This window comes from Notolepis coatsorum (assembly GCF_963971535.1).
Source record: "Notolepis coatsorum genome assembly, chromosome: 16".
Taxonomy (NCBI): domain Eukaryota; kingdom Metazoa; phylum Chordata; class Actinopteri; order Aulopiformes; family Paralepididae; genus Notolepis; species Notolepis coatsorum.
Genome location: NC_140180.1, coordinates 66,032,867 through 66,054,831, shown reverse-complemented (window position 1 = coordinate 66,054,831; position 21,965 = coordinate 66,032,867). Strand labels below are relative to the sequence as shown.

Genomic DNA, 21,965 nt, shown 5'->3' with positions numbered 1-21,965 from the left:
CGGTACCAGCTGGCGAGTGTTCTACAGCAAGTTGTTGACGCGCTGTTCAGAGCACGCTTGCCCCTCCGCCTGCTCGAGCCCTCCCCCTCACAGAGTCGTCTTCAGTTTGTATTTGTAAACAAACATTTTAGCTGAAGAAGATGGCAAATGCAGAGATGCAGAGCCTCCGCAACTTGTGCTTGTGGATAAAGAAAACAGCAGAAGTGCTGTTTGGAGGTACTTCGGGTTTGAAGTAAACAACAAAGGACAAGCTGCCCCAATGCTATTTGCAAGCGGTGTTAGAGCAGTGCCAGCGCGGATCTCCATAAAGAAATGAAAGAGGTTCGTGACAGCTGCTCTTTCAACGTCACTGTGACTGAAGCATTAAACCATTAACTCTAGTTTAATACATGATACGTTGTCTACTGATGGCGCATAATATCAACAGCTGATTCGTTGTAACGTTACAGCTACCAGCTAACGTTAGCTACTGCTAGCAGTTAGCTCCGTTAGCTTAGCTGCCCATTTATAATTACTGCATGGAAACGGAGTAACGTTAACGTTTAAACGTTATGTCGAGGTCATACAATACTACAGTCGACATAAGGTTAACGTTACCCCGTTTCCATCAAGTAGCAATCTTGTTGAAAATGTAACGTTACTAAAATGCTCCGAGCATAGCCCATCTCTCTCTCTCTCTCTCTCTCTCTCTCTCTCTCTCTCTCTCTCTCTCGCTCGCTCGCTCTCGTTATCTTTAAATAAAAATCGAAACTGTTACTAACTGTAATACAAACAGTTCAGTTTGTCAGGTACATGCAACACAGATTACAGTGTTTACATCTGTCTGCTTGAGAAAATACCATGTTCTGCATTTGCAATAAAAATGATTGAAGTGAGATGAACAGTTATTTTTAAATGTGTGATCTAAAGATAAACAAAGGGTTTTAAAAGTGTTATATTTATCTTCTCTTATAGTACCAGAGAGAAGCTGAGGAGAATCAACCAGCAACAAAAGTTAAATTTGTTTAAAATATATATATATATTTTTTTTGGTATCGAAATGGTATCGAAGTATCGATACTTTTCAAGGTATCGTATCGAAGTCGAAATTCCAGTATCGTGACAACACTAGAACACACACAGCTTCGCAAACATAGTGCAACGACCACGGAAACTACTAGAAGGCTGGCATTCTAAGGGTAACTTTAACCAAACAGTGTGGCACTGAAAGTGTTAACTGTGTGTGATTTGCGCCCGCTATTTAAGCCGTATAGGGTCCCTGCTGTTTTTATCATAAATCGATCAATACAGACGGTATTAATTAATGTTGTGTTTCTTTTTCAAATGTAGCCAAGAGTAAAGACCTTAACCCTATCAAAACAGCAGTCAAAGTGTATATTTTCAACACTACGTTTGTTTACCGATGTTTTAAAGATTTACCGAAAATAAGAATTTATCAGAAAAATTCGTATTCTATCTCTCGTAAAAGGAAATGACTAAATCCAGATTTAAGACTGCCATTGGAAAGAGGAGCTTTTTCCCTATCCATAGATGTATGATTTGGCCATAATAAGGTCAACGTCAAGTTCAAGGTCAAATATGAATTTATAATTAAAATTATAATTACTGTATCTACAAATCCTTCTGTTTAATCATCTTCCCTTTATTCATTTGCTTAGATTTCTCGTACACTTGATCTCAAGAAGGTGCTGATGCTGAATGATGAAATCAATAGCACCTCAATGTTTTCATGGTGTTATTCACCGGCAAAGATGAAAAAAGAAATCATAATTTATATTCTCCTTTGTTTCATCACAATTCACTCAAGCCTAGTAACAGACACAATATTTCTGACACTGGGAATACATACCCCCAGGTCCCTAGATGTTCCTAGATACCAAGAACATGCAAACAGGGTAGGACCTATTCACTAAAGATATTGCGCAAATTATATACTAGCGCAAACACGCCCATATGGTGTGCAATTTGCTCCTGATATCTGGCAGCGCTCACGGAGCAGCTGACTGCAATTTGCCCCTGATATGGTAAAATAGTATAAATACTGCCCATGCAACAGTATGCATGTCCTAGGTGAAGGATATCGCTGGTTTTCATATGGTTATAACAACATGTATGTAATGTAAATATCTATATAGATATTAGTTTAAAGGACCCTGTGTGTGTGTTAAACTCTAAGACAGATATTTTCTGACTCAGGGCCTGTGGGAGACGAGATAGGAGCCAAGGTCAGATAGCCGGGAGTGCAGTAGCAGCGTATATATGGGTCAGAAGTGTTGCTAGGGGGAAAGCCGTTGCTAGGAGGATGAGATAGTCACAACAACGCAAGAGACAGAGACTTTATAGCTGTTAGTCTTCTGGTAGAGGGGCAGAAGAGTTTTGACAGCGAGACGGACCACACCAAGCAGTGGAGCTCCAGCTCTCTGAACGAGGGCTGGGAGGGGGGGGGGAAAGACCACGCGGTAGAGAGATAGCTACAGGCTAACAGATAGGCTTTGGCTAACAGGACAGGCCGCAGAACCACCAAAGAGATAGAGAGATCGAGAGAATAGAGAGAATCTATTAATCTAGTTTCTTATACCACCAAAGACTTTCATTTAGTACGAGATGCTATGTTTATGGAAATAAACATCCATCTGATAAAGAGACAACGTTTCCAGTACATTATTTTGTCCGGATGCATTAACGGGGGGGAACAGTGTGACAGACGTGGGAGGACATAATTCCACAGAACGATTGCCTCAACATCAACAACTAAAACACAATGCGGAGACTTCACGGAAGGGCAGGTGAAGGCTGATAAAGGCCAAAAACACTGTTTTATAACATAGGACAATAGCAGACAAAAAACAGAAGCTTCAATTATCTGATCGTGAATTGGAAGTCCTGACGAATCAATACTGTAGCTCTTCTAGTCCTTGGGCCAAACACTTTTTGGGTAACAATTGGGTAGAGCCATATGAAATCCGCGATCACGGAATCGCGGACGGAATCGCGGAATTGAGCAATAAAAATGGAATCAACTGTAAATAATTTTTTTTTTTTTTTTTTTTTTATAAATGTTGTGGGACTTGTACAGCACTTTGTTCAACTTTGTCAGTGCTGTAAAGTTTAAACCTTTTTAAATCTTAGACAAACAAAACACTTTGCTTTCATGAAATATTGTAAGCCGTCATTTGAGGCTTTATAAAAGCAGCACAATGAACACAAATCTGTCAGTGCCGAGTCTGACCTCATCTTAAATAACAAACAGCATTGCTTGTTGTAATTAACAAAGAGAGGCAGAGTTGATTTTGCAAAAAAAAATATATATATCATTTATATTTTTATATTTTTTAATAATCAAATTTTATTTTCATATTCGAATCCCATGCCCATCGAACGAAGCTTCGAAGCTTCGAAGTATTTAAGACAGCCCTATTAAATGGACTGTTATATCTTATTAAATTGTGGACATTTATTCATTCCCACTTATTAGACACTATTTCTGATGGTAAAATGAGCGTACAAAGCAAAATACAGAATTCTGAAATATTAAAACGGAAAAAACGGAATTTGGAAAAAAATTAAATGGAATTTGGAAAAAAATTAAACGGATTTCATATGGCTCTACAATTGGGTGGGCAAATTCTAGATGTGATTTATTTTATTCCTATACATCCCTAGATTGTGTTTTGATATGATAGGCAGTTTGGTTTTGTAGCTTAGCTTGTGGTTAACGAAAACAGTGGTTTTCTCAAAATAAGTATCCTGCCATATCTTGCTCCCCTTCATAGATGCGCTCGTACATCAGGTTGTGGGGGTACTAGAGACATGACCATGATCACCTTTTTATGCACCTAAATCTCATGAACACATAGAAATAAACCCAGAGTCGATCGGACCTTCCTACGCTGAGCTATATTCACCCTTTGCGCAAGCTTTGTGAATAGCAAGGTTTGTTTTGGGGCTATTTGCACAGGCATTGCGTCATAAAAAGCTGTGCAATCCCTTTGTGAATTCGCCTCTCAGGCTAGTCTGTTTTTCAAATATCACATATACAAACATCTGGGGATACTACATTTTTAAAATGGTATTAATGGTGTGATGTCCTTTTCCTGAAAACTCCATGCTTGTGGGGATCTTGTGGGACACAAGCAAATAACTCAAGTCAAGTTTCAAGTGTAGGTCCCTTCCCGTTAGTTAGCTTGTATGTTTTACCACATATATATGTGGTAAAGATATTGAGATATATAACTCAAATGCAGATTTTAAGTACAAACTTGAATCGTCTCAGTGCATTCTTCACTGTGACATTGCGTTGTGTTATACTGTATAGTCTACATTATGCTAGTATTGTCTGTATATATGCCTGTTGGGTCAGAATGAGTTGTAAGTCCCTGCACCGATGACCACGTAAGATTCTGGTGTATCTATCTCCATACTTTATATTTATATATACATTGGCAAATAAAAGTGATTCTGATATTATCTTTTTAACCGATTTACACAATTTCCTTGAATCTATGGGTTTGTTTACAAAGGGGTACCTATGTCATTTTCCCCCAGGGCCGAAAAAACATTTCAGACAATCCATCCAAAGACTAGACAAAACCCACTTTCAAATGATTCTTCCTGCTGCATCTGCGGTTTGCATGGCGCGGGCCTCTGTGAGGGGTCCATGCTGATTACCGCACCAAACCTGAGACTGTGGGGAGCCCACCATGGATAGCTGCACATATCATGTGATTGCTGTAAGAGGGAAGAGGGGTCGGAGGACGTGCAAATACCAATTTCACTACAAATGCTGTGGATGCCCACCAAAAAAAACATGAACTCACTGGCGTCCATGGCACCGCAAACACAGCCAATGTCTTTTTTAAGGACCATAAACCAAGCTTTAGGCAGTTTTCTGGTTGTGTAGCTTGGTTAGTAGAGTTGTTCCGATACCGATACTAGTATCGGAAATGCCGCTGATACTGCCTAAAATGCTAGTATCGGTATCGGCGAGTACACGTAAATTCTAGCCTCCGATCCCATGATGTAATTTATCTCCTGCCGAGTCCTGCGGAGAGTGAGGATTATAAAATGAACATGTTTTAAAGTGTGATGCTGTGTCATTTTAACAGCAGATACACTTTCTTAAATTCCATTGTCCCCGACAGTGCGGTGTGACGGGGAGCTCGGACGGGAATCGGGATGTGAATTGAAATATGAATTGAAAATGGGGGACCCTGATGGAAACAAGACAAACGTCTTTCTCAGGTCTGCATCCCCTTAACAATTGTATGTATTGAGCCGTACTGTATTGTACCCATTCTGCAATCTGTTAAATAAAGTTTTCATTCATTCATTCATTCATTCATGTGTTTGGCTGGTGTTATGATAGCATTAGCTGGAAAGATAGCTAGTTGGAACAACATCCGCTTTTAACGTTACATCAAATCAGATGATCGCCTGTCCTTTCTCCAGGACCTAACACTGTCCGTGACCGTCTATCAACAATAATGCACCCACGGTGAATTGTATTTAAGTTAAGTAGCTACGGACTAGCGTTAGCTGACTATTACTAACGTTATCTTAATGTCGATGCGGGAAGGCGAGCTAGGTCAGTTAGCTTAGCTTGATAACGTTACCGTGTCTAAAGTTGGTGCTATTCACATAATCCAGCAATAATGGCTGCAGACCTGCAAGCAAAGTACAGCAAGTGCCAAAGGATAAGAGTCTGAGGCGGAGTTTCAAAAGAGAATGTTGAATATTTATTTTGCATCAAAAACCACAACATGAACGTTCTATCTGCCACTAGTTTACAGACTGAATAGGGTATATCTGCAGAGCCACTGAGTAGCGAGTGCAACACCGTTTAATGTCCGTGTGGATCATTGGAGTAGGGTATATCTGCAGTGCTGCAGCCCATACTCATTGATTAATGATACTAATACAAATCTATACAATCACCTGTTGTTGAATAAATACCATACGTTCTAGTTATTACTAAAAAACAATATAACAGTATCTGAAAAAAAAAAAAAAGTATAATTTATATAATTTTTTTTTAATTTTTTTTTTATGCGCTGGTATCGGATAAATATCGGTATCGGCCGATACCCAAAGCTTAGGTATCGGAATCGGATCGGAAAGGGAAAAATGGTATCGGAACATCTCTATTGGTTAGTATAGTCTGTGGGGAACAAAAATCAAGCAAACTACAGCAAGCCATCATGTAGCTATACGAGTTATCACAATAACAACACAGAATGGATGCAAAATCCGTTCATTTAACATAGTTTGCCTGCATCTCCAGCTAACTCACTAGCTAGTTGGCTCTCTAATGTCATTGTGATTTTGTGTGTGTCCCATTTTGTTTGTCTCCCAAAAGGAATTCTCTTCATGGTGCGAAATAAGAGGGAATGACTCCTGCTTGGTGGTGCGGGTCTGGGGAATATCAAGCACAGAAGTGGGTTAGACACGAGCGGAGACACAGTGGCCTGTCATTATGGTACTGATCTCACGTAGAGACATTATCTACAAACAAATGAGAGTGGAGCCTGGCTCCCGCTCTGAGAACCAACCAGAGGTGCCATTTTTCCAGCTCACGGGCCAATCGAACGGCTGCCTCAGGAAATGGACGGGTCGCAGATGAATGTATAACCAATGGTCTACGAGCAGACCCTTCACGCTGAGCACCTGTCCTCAAACCACAAATGCTCCGCTCGCCAGAGGCATTTAAATGTAGGAGTAAGTTTACACACCAAGGGGCAACAGTTATAGGTTGGTTTCAACATCATCATGGAGTATTCAAACACAGTCTCATCAGAAATAAAGTACTAATCGACCACAGGATAAAAGGTACATAATGTACGTTATATTATAGCCATAAGTCATATATTTATTTATTATATAAGTAATATATTTACATTTTGTATTGGTCGAAAGTCCAAAACAGCATGACCGGGAGTCAAACTAACAATGATTGTGGTTAGGGTTAGGGTTTGGGGCGAGGCGATCAGAAAAGTATGTCTTAGTAGTCTTCAGGTAAAGTCACTTGCCTCCCATGTGAGCGTCCCAGGTTTGTTCCCCAGCAGGGGAACTCAAACGTTTTCTGAAAATGTTAAAAGTAAAAAATATATGTATGTAATATATGTAATATAATGTACTTATTTGTAATACACACATTGTACATTTTTGTAAATATGTCAATATATTACTTATGGCTATAACATGATGTACACTATGTACCTTTTTCCTGTGGTCGATAAGTACTTTATTTACATATTTTAAGCGAGATCGGGCTGAATATTCAAACAATGGATGGCGTCTCCAGAGATCAGGTGCTGGACAAGACTCACTTGCTGGTCCTGATCTTGAGGTCCCTCCCTTTCTGGAGCTCCAAGCCATCTTTGTACCAGCGGAAGGACGGGCTGGGGTTCCCAGACGCCTCACATTTCAGGGACAACCTGTCCCCCTCCAGCAGGGACAGGCTCCGCATGGACCGCATCTTAGGAGCAGAGGCTGCAGAGACAGAGAGACAGAGAGAGAGAGGCAGAGAGAGAGATAGATAGATAGAGACAGAGAGAGGCAGAGAGAGAGAGAGAGAGAGAGAGAGAGAGAGAGAGAGAGATAGAGAGAGAGAGACAGAGAGGCAGAGAAACAGAGAGAGAGGAAGAGAGAGAGACAGGAGAGGCAGATAGAGAGATACGAGAGAGAGAGGCAGAGAGAGAGCGAGGGGGCGAGAAAGAGAGGGAGGGTGGGAAAAGAGACAGTGAGAGACAGGAATGGAGAAAGAAAGGTGGAGAAAGAGAGAGGTGGAGAAAGTGACAGAGAGAGGAGTGGAGAAAGAGAGAAAAAGAGGGGCAGAAAAAGAGAAAGAGAAAGAGGGGGGGGGGGTGGAGAAAGTGACAGAGAGAGAAGGGGTGGAGAAAGAGAGTGGTGGAGAAAGAGAGAGAACAGGATAGGGAAAGAGAGAGAAAAGGAGGGGCAGAACAATTTAGAGAGGGGGTGGAGAAAGAGGGAGATAAAGAAAGAGGGGTGGAGAAAGACAAAGACCGAAATGAATGGGAGATAGAAAGACAGAGAGAGATACAGAGACAGAGAGAGAAACAGAGAGAGGGAGATAATGTGGAGAGAGAGAGACAGGGAGACAGGAGGAAGAAAATCAATGCTTACATTATTGAAACTAACTGACATTAAACAAATCTACCTTTCTCGCTCTGTGTGTATGTGTGTGTATGTGTGTATATGTGCGTTAGTGAGGGTTCCGTTGTGGAGGTCACCGCCTCAGATAAGAGGTCAGAGTTCACAAGAGTAGTAGGTTAAGGAACTGACTAGAATCGATGGCCCAAGGCCCTGACACACACCTGTACGCACGCACACACACACACACACACACACACACACACACACACACACACACACACACACACACACACACACACACACACACACACACACACACACACACACACACACACAAACACACACACTAGATTTTCACTATGGAACATTGTGTGTGTGCGTGTGTGCATGTGCATGCATGTGTGTGTGTGTGTGTGTGCTTCTAGTCTCAGGAGAGCCTCTCTTTCTGTCTCTATCTCTCTCTCTTTTCTACTACAACAGACTGCATCACTGACACCCGCACAAGCAACAGAGCCACACGGAGAAGCTAAAGCAAAGAGACAACTCAGCAGTCAGCGCTGTCTAATACTGTACCACACACACACACACACACACACACACACACACACACACACACACACACACACACACACACACACACACACACACACACACACACACATACTGCATTTAAACACACAAACATGGGATTTTAACACGAATGCTTGCAAGCATGTGTCTGTACTTGCACACACACACACACACACACACAGACACACACACACACACACACACACACACACACACACACACACACACACACACACACACACACACACACACACACACACACACACACACACACACACACACACACACACACACACACACACACACACACACACAGATAGGTCATGCTTGAACAACTGCAAGACAACTGCTATATACCAGTATATCTCCTTCTGCCCCTCACCAAGCTGTATCTATACCATTAACTCTGTTATGATATTGTAAGAAAGGGGCAGGACTGGATAAGCTTTGCTTACTTCTGTCCCTTTTCAAACTCAACCTTCTTTGTTTTTCTATGGATGAAGACGGACTCATTTGTTTGTTTACATTTTAAATCAATCAATCAATCAATCAAATAACTATGTCTGTATCTATACCACCAACTCTGTCTGTATGTATACTATCAACTCTGTCTGTATCTATACCATTAACTGTCTGTCTACACATATATAGCTACATGGATAGAGTATAATATAAACGTACATTATGCAATTATATAATTTAAAGCGCTCGTTCCATGATATCATTATTTTGAAGAAAGAATCAATAATTCAGAAATGTGGATGCTTAGGATGACTAAGCGGGATAGCTCAGATCTTTGGAACCCTAGTCCTATTTCCTACTTAAGTTACCAATGATGTTGTTGATTATACAAAATGCCCTAATACACACTATAAAAAATATAATAATTATGGGGGGAGATAGCAGGTCAACAGTAGATGCCACATAGAAGTGGTGACATCATCTGAAACAGGGCTGGATTGGTAATCTGGCATTCCGGGCATTTTCCTGGTGGGCAGATGCATTTTTGGGCCGTTATAATCTGATTTAAAAAATAATAATAATTTGGTCAACGAAAAGAGCAGCTAGGTGGTGCAGTGGGCAAGGCGCTCGCCACCAACAATGCAGGAGATGCTGGGTTCGAGCCCAGCTCTCGGCGTTGCTATCAGCTTGGCTGGTCGTTCATACTAGTATTAGGGGGTGGGAAGCTGGTGGGTGGGGATCGGACGTTGTGGACAGCGACTCCTACAGGTCGGTTGGTGCGCCTGCGCAGTAGAATCAGGAAGCAACGGGGGCGGCGTGTCCCTCCCACACAGACCCTCGCCGCTGAGAGATCGCGCTGTGCAGGTGAAAAGATGCGACGGCTGCCTCCTCGTGTACCGGAGGGGACACGTGATGCAAGGCTTCGTCCACATTGCAGCCGGCTTGTGGGAGGCATGGCCTAACAGCGTTCGAGACAGGGGAGGGTAGAATTGGACAATACGAAATTGGGGAAGGGAGAAAAATAGAAAACGGGGAGAAAAAGTAGATAAAAAAAAAAGAATTTGGTCAACGACTGGCTCACTACTAGGCTGGGACAGCGGCCCATTGGTGATGACTGACACATCTCTTACTAAGCACCCCCCCCCCCGGCCACTAGGCTGATCAAGCTGGCCCAATCACATCTCTTACTAAGCCCCCCCCCCTCTCTCACCTGTTTCTCGTGTCAGAAAATGGTTAAACAGAAGAAGCTTAAGGGGGGGTTTGGAGAAATTGCAAGGCGGATGCTGCCAAATGTACTAAAATAACAGAAATGTTTTCTGCAGCTTCAACGTCGTCATCCACACAGTAGTGCAGCAACAGCCTCAGGTAGTGTGTGTGTGGCATGCCATGATGATTAATTAAATTAATGTCGATAATAATATGAATGATAACATACTCGTAATAATGCTATCATAAAGTGAGACCGTCAACTACTGCTGGTGGTCTCAGTCAGTCAATGTCAAATAGTGCAGCATAAGCCATTGACATTGTTTTTGTAGCTAATGCAGTTAACTAGCTAACGTTATTTTGTCAACATCGCGTTGGCTAAGCTAAGCCCATGTTGCTATGAGTGACTTGACCTAGGTCCATATCGTATCATCATAATATTGTTTAAAAAATTATTAGGATAAGGGTTCCCTTAATAAAGATGCACAAAAAGGCTGTATAATATACAACAGCTGTAGCTCAACTGCAAAAACTGCTTTTTTGATTTAATTAGATGTTTATTTGGAAATTACAAACATCATAAAAACAAATTATCATGACCAATTTGTATTCCTGAGGCTATCACCTAAAAGCATTCATTAAAACACTTATTTCCAAGGTGGTCCTCGATGGAAGACATAAAAACATAAAAACACAGCACATTATATCTTTTTTTTGTGTTTTATTTTTTTATTATTTTTTAAACAAACATATAAACAAACATGACAACACACGATAAGATATACAAGCATTATTAACAGTGCACATCCAATGAAATCACCATATAGTTAAATGTCTTATACAGGATATACCCCCAATACCTGCTATCTAATACCCTACACACATATGCTCTAGCACGTACCCCCCCCCCCCTCCCGGACCCCCCATTGGATAATCCATCCATTATCCCTCGCTCCTAACCAGACACTACCATTATATGCTAGCTTTTATTTTCTCCACCACTTCTAACCACATTGTCATTTTGGATTCATTGAGACCCAAAATTCTTGCTGTAGATATTTCTTGATAAATCACATCGAGATATGTAATAATCCAGACCTTTCGGCAAATTTTTTCCGGTTGGAACCATCGTGATGCTATCAGCTTTTTAGCCACTGTGATACCCGATAAAACCAATCTCTTTAGCTGTGGATGTACTGCATACTCAAAAACATCATTCAGCAGTAATACAGAGGGGTGTACAGGTATATTCAGAGTTAAGAGATTTGATCATTGCTGGGTCACCTCTTTCCAGAATATCTTAACTGGTGGGCAGTCCCAGTACATGTGCATAAATGTCCCCTTGTCCCCATTTGTACATAAGGAGCATTTGGAGTCTTGTTTAAGACCCATTTCTTTCAGTCTTATAGGAGTCAAGTATGTCCTGTGAATATAATTAAGATTTATTTGTTGATGGTCCGGGTTCCCAAACGCGTGTAGCTTATTCCCAGCGGAAGAGTGCGTCGCGTGCTTCCGTGTTTTCTCTAATTGGCCATGACGCCCATGTGACCGTGGCAGCGCGAGAGAGCTGCAGCGCGGAAATAGGCTGTCTATTGCCTCGCGCTGCAGCGCGGAAATAGGCTGTCTATTGCCATTCTCTAAGACAAACTCTAACCTTAACCAGCTCCTTAACAGCGCCTAAACTTAACCCTTCTAACCTTAACCAACTCCGAAACAATGCCTAACCTTAACCTTAACCTTAAGTTAACATGCCTAAACTTAACCGGCGAAAGAATGCACGTTAAAAAAAATAAAATTGAAGGGATTCGAACTTGTCACCAACGGATCGCAGGACCGCAGCGCTGCCAGTTGAGCTAAGCGTCGAATGAAAATCATCTGGGATTACGGCTACATAATGCCGCAAGCTCTGCCGCTCCGCTCTGCGGCTGCCGCGCTGCCGCGGGGCGTGTCGCAGCCAATCAGGGAAAACGCGGAAGCACTCTGCAGCACTCTTCCTCTGGGAATAAGCAATAAGCAACCCCATCCTTTCTAATACTGCCCATAGATACGACCATTCCAGCACATTATATCTTTATGTTTATGTTTATTTAGGATTCCCAGTAGCTTTTGCACTTGACAAAAGCTATTCTTCCTGGGGTCCGGCACAACAATACAACAATATTCAATACATTACACATCATTATCAACATCAATTACATCATCAATTACATCATTAACACATTAACGATAGGTTATGTAGATAACCTAGTTATATTAGTATTGGCTGAGCGTCCCGCTCTGAGCCTTATGAGATATCCCTATCTCCTATGATACCTATTGTATCTCCCACGAACAAAAAACTACATGCACCCCACCTGTATGGGGCTCCGCCCCCATGGTGGCACCGCCCATATAGCAGTGACTCTGGTCACCACACATCCTTCCTCGCCAAAAAACCCGTCCCAGGAAAAGATTCCTCAAGAGGGAACTCAGGGCCGCGCAGAGCGGGACGCTCAGCCAATACTAATATAACTAGGTTATCTACATAACCTATCGTTATATGTCGTATTCACTATCGCGTCCCGCTCTGAGCCTTATGAGATATGGGGAAGAGCGGACGCGAAGCCCGACAAATGTACCCCCTGAGGACCCGTAAGCCCACATCAAGGGGTGCGGGGAGCCCTGTCACCCCATCCTCCCTAACGAAGGGGGGGCGCAGTCAACTCCACCTGAAATGCGAACAAGAGGGAAACTAGAACCCCTTGAACACACCGTACAGGCGGAACCACGTGTGACTCAACACACTGTGGCCCATACCCATACACCCCTGCTACCCAACCAAAGGACGGGAAGCAGGAAAGGCCACAGACCCCAGAACCGCCTGGGAGACAGAACCCCCGGTCATGTCCATGAGGTAAAACCTAACAAAGGGGCCCGGGGAGGACCACGAAGCCGCAGCACAGATGACCTCCACCGAGGCTCCACCCAGGAGGGCGGCAGAGGCAGCCACCCCACGAGTGGAGTGCGCCCTGACGCCCCCAGGGGGATCCTGCCCAGCCAACGTGTAGCAGAGGGTAATACCCTCGCACAACCAATAGGACAGGCGCCGCTTCGACAGTGCCTTACCAGCATGAGCCCCACCGTAACAGACAAAAAGCTGATCGGTAACCCTGAAGCCCTGAGTACGGCTGAGGTAAAACCCCAAAGCACGGACTGGACATGACAGGTGAAGGCCCGCATCCAACTCACTAGCGTGAGGAGGAGGACGAAAAGCCTGAACCACAATATCCCGGGAGCGGAAGGAACTCCGGATATTCTTAGGCACGAAAGCAGGATTAGGTCGCAGAGTGGCACCGCAATCGGTCCGAAAAGACAGGCACTCTGGACGTACCGAGAGAGCACAGAGCTCACCTACGCGTTTAGCGGAAGTGACAGCCAGTAGGAACGCGGTCTTAAAGGACAGCCGGTCCAAAGGCGCCTGCTCGAGCGGCTCAAACGGAGCCAAGGACAACCGACTGAGGACCAACTGAAGATCCCAAGTCGGAGCCAAGGAGCATTGCACCGGCTTAACGCGTCGAGCGCCAAGCAGGAAACGCTTCACAAGAGGGTGGCTGAACAAAACAGTCCCCTCAAAACCCTCATGATAGGAGGATATAGCTGCCGCATATACCCTCACTGTCGAAGCCGACAGCCCATCAAGAAGAGACTGGAGATAACTCAGAACAGCATCCAGGGGACAGGAGACTGGGTCCCAGCCCCCCCCCTTACACCACTCTTTGAACGCACGCCACCTGCCCGCGTAAACCGCGACAGTGGAGGGAGCATACGCACACCGGATGGTATCAACCACAGAGGAATCCATCCCCTCCAGACTCACCCCCCCACCAGCCACACCACCAGGGGTTGACCCAACACCGGAGGTTGGACAAACACCCCGTTGTGCTGAGAGAGGGCCGTCTCCGACCACGGAATGACCCAAGGGGGAGCGATCAGAAGCTGGATTAAGACCGGGAACCACACCGACGTGCCCCGGTCCGGCGCGACCAGGATCACCGTCCTGCGCTCCCTCCGTATCCGCTCCAACAGCTGACTCAACAGCTGTACAGGAGGGAAGGCGTACAGAAGACCGGGCGGCCATGGAAACGTCGAGAAGGCATCCACCCCCAAGGGGGGATGATCTGCTCGACTGAGCGAGAACCACAAGGGGCACTTGTGAGAACGTCGGCACGCAAACAGATCTACCGAGGCCTCCCCGAACCGATCCCAAATCTGCCTGACTATGTCGGAGCGGAGTTCCCACTCGTCGTGACGAAGACCGCCCGAGACATTACATCCGCCCCCACATTCTCCGTACCAGGAACGTGGAGCGCCCTCAGACTGCGCAGCCTGCGGGATGCCCATAGCAGCAGTTCGCGCGCCGCCCGGAGCAGGCGGGCGGAACGAGTCCCACCCTGCCTGTTGATATACGCCGCCGCCGTCACATTGTCCGTCCTGATCAAAACGTGCCTGCCCACCACAAGGTGGTGGAGCCGTTGAAGGACCAGAAGAACCGCCTTCAACTCCAACACATTGATATGCAGGGTAACCTGGCCAGCATGACCTGTCCATCTGCCCCCCACTGCATGAGACCGAAGCACCCCTCCCCAAACCGTGAGAGAGGCGTCGGTGAAGACCGTGACGTGTGAGCTCCTGCCGCCCATGGGGACCCCAACGGAGAGGATACCTAGCCTCCTCCAATGGGTGAGGTCCCCCCATATCGACAAAGGAACCGTCAACCGTTTCCTCTTGTCCCTCACTGGATCCAGTCTCAAAGAGATAAACCACCTCTGTATCCTCCTCATAAAGAGGAGGCCAAGAGGAACCACCGACATAAGGCCCAGCAGATGCATCACCTGCAGCGCCGTAACCGTCCCTCCCAGACGGAAACCCCCGAGCGCGTGACAGAGAACCCACCGACGCTGCTCCGAGAGGGTCGCAAGCATGAGCCTCGACCTCAAGGTCAAGCCCAAGTACTCCACCTGTTGACTGGGAAGAGGGGTACTCTTCTTCCAATTCACAGCAAAACCCAGGCTGGTGAGGAATTCCACCACCAGCCGAGTATGAGACCTGGCAACCTCCTCTGAACGGCTGAGGAGTAGAATGTCGTCGAGATAGAATAGGACTTGTATCCCCTGGCGACGTAAAGGCCCCAGAGCAGCCGCCACGCACTTGGTGAATGTGCGGGGAGCCAGAGAATAACCGAACGGCATTCTGTGGTACTCGTACGCTACGCCCTGAAACAGGAACCGTAGGAACCTCCTGTGAGGAGGAAAAATAGGAACGTGAAAATACGCATCCTTCAGGTCTATGGAGGTGAACCAGTCCCCCCTCCTGACAGCAAGCAGAAGGAGTTGGACGGTCAACATCCTGAATGGTCTCGTTACAATCAACCGATTGAACGCAGACAGATCCAGTATAGGTCTGACCCCCCCTGTTTTCTTGGGCACCAGAAAATAACGGGAGTAGACGCCTGACATTGCGTCCTCGCTCGGGACCACAACGACGGCCTGCTTCGCCAACAGAGATTGGATCTCGTCAGCCAGGACTGTCACCGCGTCCGACCCTGACAATAGGGTCGGTACCAAACCTGAGAACGGAGGATGGGGCTGTGCGAACTGCAAAACCAGCCCCGCCTCTAACGTTCTCCGCAACCACCGATTCAAAAGGCATTCCCGTCGCCATATGTGAATATAATCCCACAGTGCCCCCGCCGCCAACTGACGCTGGGCCGCAAGGAACAGTAGATAGTTGGCCCGGTCCCCCCCGTCGTGCAAAACACCCAAGGGAGGACCCCGACAGAAAGGGCCGGTTTGATACGGGAGGAGCTGTCACCAAACTTGTGGACACACACTCGCCCCCTGAACACCCCACCAGCGTACGCTGAGGAGTCGTTCCGCAGCTAGACACGCAAGGCATGAGGACCCCATGGGCTCCTACACGCCGAAGCCCTGCAGTGATATTGCTACCACTCAAATCACGCTCGCCTCTTCCTTGCAGACCACTGCCGGTTTGACGGGAGTGGGAGGCAACAGCGCGACACCCCGCCTGGCGAGGGCGAAGCCGGGGTAACCCCTGCTGAGCATTCAACAGAAGAGGCACCGAATCCCCCTGCTGACCACTGGAGCTAGTGGCAGCTGTAACACCAGGTTCCACCCACCCACAACCTGCGGTGTAGGAACCACGCGACGACGGAACATTCTCACGGACAGACCCAGGCTCAGCCATCAACTGGGTATCAGCCCCTGCCCTCATGAGAAGCGAAGAATGGGGCCGCATACGCTTCAAAGAAGGTTCGCGGCCCGCAGCCAAAGGAGAACGCTCAGAGCCCCGCTTCTGAGGGTAACGGAAAACGGACGAACGGGGAGCGGGCTGCTCGCGGCAAAATGACGACGGGCTGGTATACCAAACCCGAAATCACCCAAAATGGCCGATCCCTCGGCCGCCAAGGCTGTCGGCCTCGCGATACCCTGTTGACACTCCAACCAGGGCACCACTGGCGGGGGAAACATGGCCGCCTGTCGAGGATCTCGCCACAGTCGTTGACGAGACCGTGCTCCCACCTCTGGCTGCACAGCGTGAGGCGGTGTAGGACCCCGATCAATAACCGCCTGCGCCTCCACAGAACGCCCAAAAAGACTATCTGTGGAAAAAGGAGTCATGAGGAGAGAAAACCTATCCTCTTCCCCAAGAGGAGACTGCTCCAACCAAGCATGCCTAACAACTAAAGTTGATAGTATCCGAATCCTCCCCGCAGTTATAGCTTGCGACTGAGTCAAAATCTCTATAACACCACAAACATGAATCACGTTTACAATGTCGGTCTGACCCAAAGACCCACAACCCGACGCCAGCTGAGCCACAACACTGGCCGCCGCTAAATGCCATCCTGCAGCAGTATACCACTCATCCGTCCATACTGCCACCCTCCGAGCCGATATGTTATCAAGCATCGGCCGGGCGGAACGCCGTTCATCCCCGCCTGGGCACAGGAAAAAAGCTACCTGGCTGCTCAGCCAAGGTACCCCCGGCCTGCACCCCGTTGTCAGCCCCTTCACCCGTAAAAAAGGTAAATAAAGCTCAGCAAACCCCCCCACATCCACCACCGACTGACCTTCATCAATGAAGCTGGCAAGAGGAGGGAAAAGCGGAAACCCGCGGCGGGGATTACTAGACATTCCAGCGTCAACATCAGTGTTAGCAGAAAAAACAGTAGTAGCATTAGCGTTAACAGCATGTTCCAGGATCGCCAAGACATCGCCCACGACAGTGGAACGATCGCCAAGCCGCCCCGGCCCCGGTGCTGAAACATACTCCACAGCACGACCAACACCGACATCGATGCCTACTGACACAGACCTCACCTTTGTACAAGCCGACCCGTTAGCCAAACCTTGTACGATGCCCCTTGGTCCGTCGCCGTCAGCCGAGGAACCACCAGCATAGGTCTGCGTCGTCGAAACAAGCTCCGGAGAATCCAGGGAAACACAATCCTCCGGTAAGCCCTCAACATTACAAATCTTCTTTAATCTTTTCATCCTACTAGTTTATCGTACGGTGCACGCATCCAAGTACGCTGGGACGAAAATAGAGGAAGGATGTGTGGTGACCAGAGTCACTGCTATATGGGCGGTGCCACCATGGGGGCGGAGCCCCATACAGGTGGGGTGCATGTAGTTTTTTGTTCGTGGGAGATACAATAGGTATCATAGGAGATAGGGATATCTCATAAGGCTCAGAGCGGGACGCGATAGCGAATACGGCATATAACTGCCACGCTTCTATCCATCAATGTATGATCACTGCCACCAGTCTAAGCCTATGGAGATGTTCACCTTCTTTTCAGGGCTATAACTTTTTAAATTGTATTGCTAAATTGACATTACTATGGCCCATTCAACATCGATTATCTATCGTTCAGGATGTAGGAACGTTATACTTTTTCATTCATATATTCATACGAAAATACCGTCTAGATTATAAGTATGTTCTTATCGTTTTCTGCAGTAATTCCTAGAACGCTAGTTATAGGCCTAAACGCATAATATAGATTATCGATTGCAGTTTATTCATGATACACGCTATATTAAAAAATCCAACTGAATACGATCCTAAACGTTATGACTCATCATGCGCGGATGAAAGGGGGGGGGGGGTCGTTTATAATTCCGTGATCGTCAGTAAATGCTTTATGTAGTATGGGTGATATATTGATATATTGAGAGCGGTTTGCATTGAAAAGAAAAAACAATCAAGCTGAAAGTAACGTTACTGTCCTCTTACCGTTCGCCGATGAGACTGGAGGAAAAAGATCCCACTTATTTGACGTTGATCGACTCGATCCATTTCCGGTTTGTATGGCGCAATAAACGCCCAAATCATATCGATTATTGAGTTATGGCAGCGATCCATATCGGATGTGTGTCTAGAGTCCCGCAACAATATGTGACTGCCAGACGGATTTCCCAGTTGCACCGAGATCACCAGAGATCCATTTCCGGTTGTAACTCGCCCGATCATCCACCAGGCGGCGGTATTGAAGCGTTGCACGGTTGTGCCGAGTCCCACTGTCTCAGCCGAGGCTGGGTGGCGGAATTATGAATACAATGGCGAAAAAATTAAATATGATCTCAATAACGTTGTACGCCGTGGATTGGCGGAATTCGCATGATCAGCAAACCCGTCGTAAGCCGGTTATGGCGGTGGATGTGTTAACAATCTCATCCTCAGTTAGGAATTGACGTCAGATAGTCCTTACCTTTGATCTGGGCTATTCCAAAAAGAATATTCCAATTGTTTGATCGCCATCTGATGTCCATCTGATGTCGAGCTGGTCCACGACATAATCCGGCACAACACATGCATCGAGTGTCCCGGACACTTTTCAATGTGATCGAGTGAACCTCTAGGCTTCCCTGTACTCACATTCTCCGCCCGGTGGGATTTAAATGTAACACACGGTCTGGAACAGGGTTTACTGCACTCTCGATACTGCCACCTAGCCGGATCTGGCCGGTACTGCACCCTTGGGGTCCCAGTATGCCTTTTAACCCTTTGAGTGCCACGGACAACATATCTCGTTTTATCAGCCCCCCCATTGAGTGCCCACGAAGACAAATATAGTTTTATTTTTTTATTAGCGATCTGAATTCATATTTCATCAACCGAGTCTCCCGTTGGTACACCAGCCCCTACAGGAGCTCAGAATGGAAAAAAGCGCCCCCTATCGTCTATCCCTGTGTAACTGCAGGTCAGTCGCTTAGACTGACCTGGGATCTGTACATATGTAGAGGCGGAGCCAGCTGGCTCCTTGTGCTGGCAAGAAGTCTGATCAACATGGAAGTCATCGCGGGACGGAAAGCAGCCTCGATTATATATTCACAGCAGCCAATAATCAATCAATCAACATGATAGATATTTGGAATGGCGATCAGGAATTGGAATAATCTTTTTGGAGAACATCTGATCTAAGGTAAGGAGTCTATGTTACCAGTCTTGGGGTAATCGGAGCTGTTTTCGCTGAGCTAACGGCGTGTCCCCTATGTGCCATGTGTGTGTGTGTGTGTGTGTGATCTTGCGGGAACGAGAGAATCGATTTTTCAGCTCACGTCTATAGCGTGCATACGTACACATATACTATCGATAATCTAGCGTTTATTTGAAAACTATTCATAAATAGGCCGACAAATGACAACGTGTCTAGTGTATTCGAGAATATTCCAATAAATGCTGTTTATGAGGGAATCTTTCTATCGTCCCGGAAATTTTCGAGAGAACGATAGCTTTTTGAAATGCTATAAAAAGGATATGAACCGATTAAAAAACAATCCGTTTCGACAATGTTGACTGCAAACGAGTCATTGATAAGCGACGGGCAGATTAGACACATAAGCCATAATTTAAAACATAGATGAGGCGTTTTTAACGCTAACATTGAAGTGGATGGTGGCATTCAACGGGGTAAATCAAGGTTAATTAAAGGCTCTGAAAGTGTTAACGGCAACATACATTAACGGTGTAGTGTTAACGGTCCGTGACATTGAATAGAATATTAAAATCGAAAAAAAGGAAAACGGACCAAATTATGTATATATTCGTGGTTGACGTTCAATGGTTGTCGAGCAAACACGTATATAAACATTGTTGGCACAGATTGAGTTAATGTATCGCGTAATCTCAATGTGGAATTAAGGAATATCAAAATAAAAGCACACGGTGTTGAACTTGATCGTGCATATTTATTAGAAAATTGTATTACAGCACTATGTTATCAATACCCATTTATAAAACGAGGCATATTTAGCCAAAATATGTTGCCAGAAAATTCAAAAATATATATATATTATATATATATTGATTTTTTCTTTCTTTTTTTTTCTTGCCAATGCGTCACCTACCCATGACCCAACTTTGGGTCGTGACCCGTTGTTTGAGAACTGCTGCATTAACATAATGATTGAAGTCTATGATGGCCATTCCCATGCTCTATTATGTCTCATAAGTTGTTGCAACAATTTTTGGCTTGATACCATTTGTTACATAGATGTACAAATGTAACCATTTTTGACCAATCAGGAATTAATAAACAGGCCACATTGGGTTATTTTATACAGTGAGGTAAAATGAAAGAAAACGGTCTGAAATGGCTACTATGGGGACTGACATCATCAGGATCCACAAGAGTCTCTGCTTTCCGCCTCAGACGCAATTTATGCAATTCTGTTTAGGGACCCCAGTATGCAGAAATATTCAAATACACCATTGTTAGAATAGGCGAAAATAACACTGCATGATTTTCATCCAAAACTACATGGGATTAGCATAAAGTGGGCATATCTGTAAAGGGGAGACCCGTGGGTGTCTGTAAAGGGGAGACCTGTGGGTGTCTGTAAAGGGGAGACCCGTGGGTAGGGGTGGACGGTATAAACGGTATACGGTATAAACGGTATGAATTTGCTCTACGGTATGGATTTTGACTATACCGTGTAACCAGTAGGGCAGCTCTAAAATAGCAATGACGTCATGTAACCACAGCGCGACTATTTCAATCGCATTTGCCCCTAAAAATAGATCGAATTAGTCATAGATAGATATGTGCAAACTGGAAAAAGTTATTTAGGAGGCTTCGCGCAGTGGGCGCACTGGGCGTGTCAACACGCAATTGTCATTTCATAATAAACACATATCACCGAGGCGCACAGCAAGTTTCAATTTCAGTTCCTGGCATTTTTAACCAGTGGAGAAAGGTAAGAGATCTTACCTATCGTTTTTCTTATATGAATTATTCTACGTTAATAAAACATACCTGGTGATCAACTACAGTTTGCTGTAAACATTATGATATGTGTGTAGTGTTATGATAACGACGGGAGGACGGCTGCAGCAGTGGATTTGCGAAATAGCATGCAGCTGCAGAGCCGCAGAGCCAGTGGCTCTTTCAGGTCTGGTCACAGGCCCGCTCAACAGCGCCCCCCCACCAAACGGCTGAACGACCTGAAAGAGCCACTGGCTCTGCGGCTCTGCAGCTACATATGCTTCTAGCAAAATCCAGCCCCGCTGTTTGCAATGGGAGCAGCACGGAGTCTCGACTCGGGACTTAT

At 45.7% G+C, this 21,965-nt stretch overlaps 1 protein-coding gene across 1 annotated transcript in view; it reads right to left on the bottom strand.

The window, feature by feature from the left end:
- The window catches only part of nrg2b (neuregulin 2b), a gene marked incomplete at both ends in the record, with an annotated part of 383,066 nt that overhangs the window by 193,179 nt on the left and 167,922 nt on the right, over nt 1-21,965 (bottom strand). The window contains one exon of the mRNA XM_084331870.1: nt 7,326-7,488. Coding sequence (XP_084187996.1) covers nt 7,326-7,488 — 163 coding nt within the window. The remainder of the gene's footprint in view (nt 1-7,325; nt 7,489-21,965) is intronic.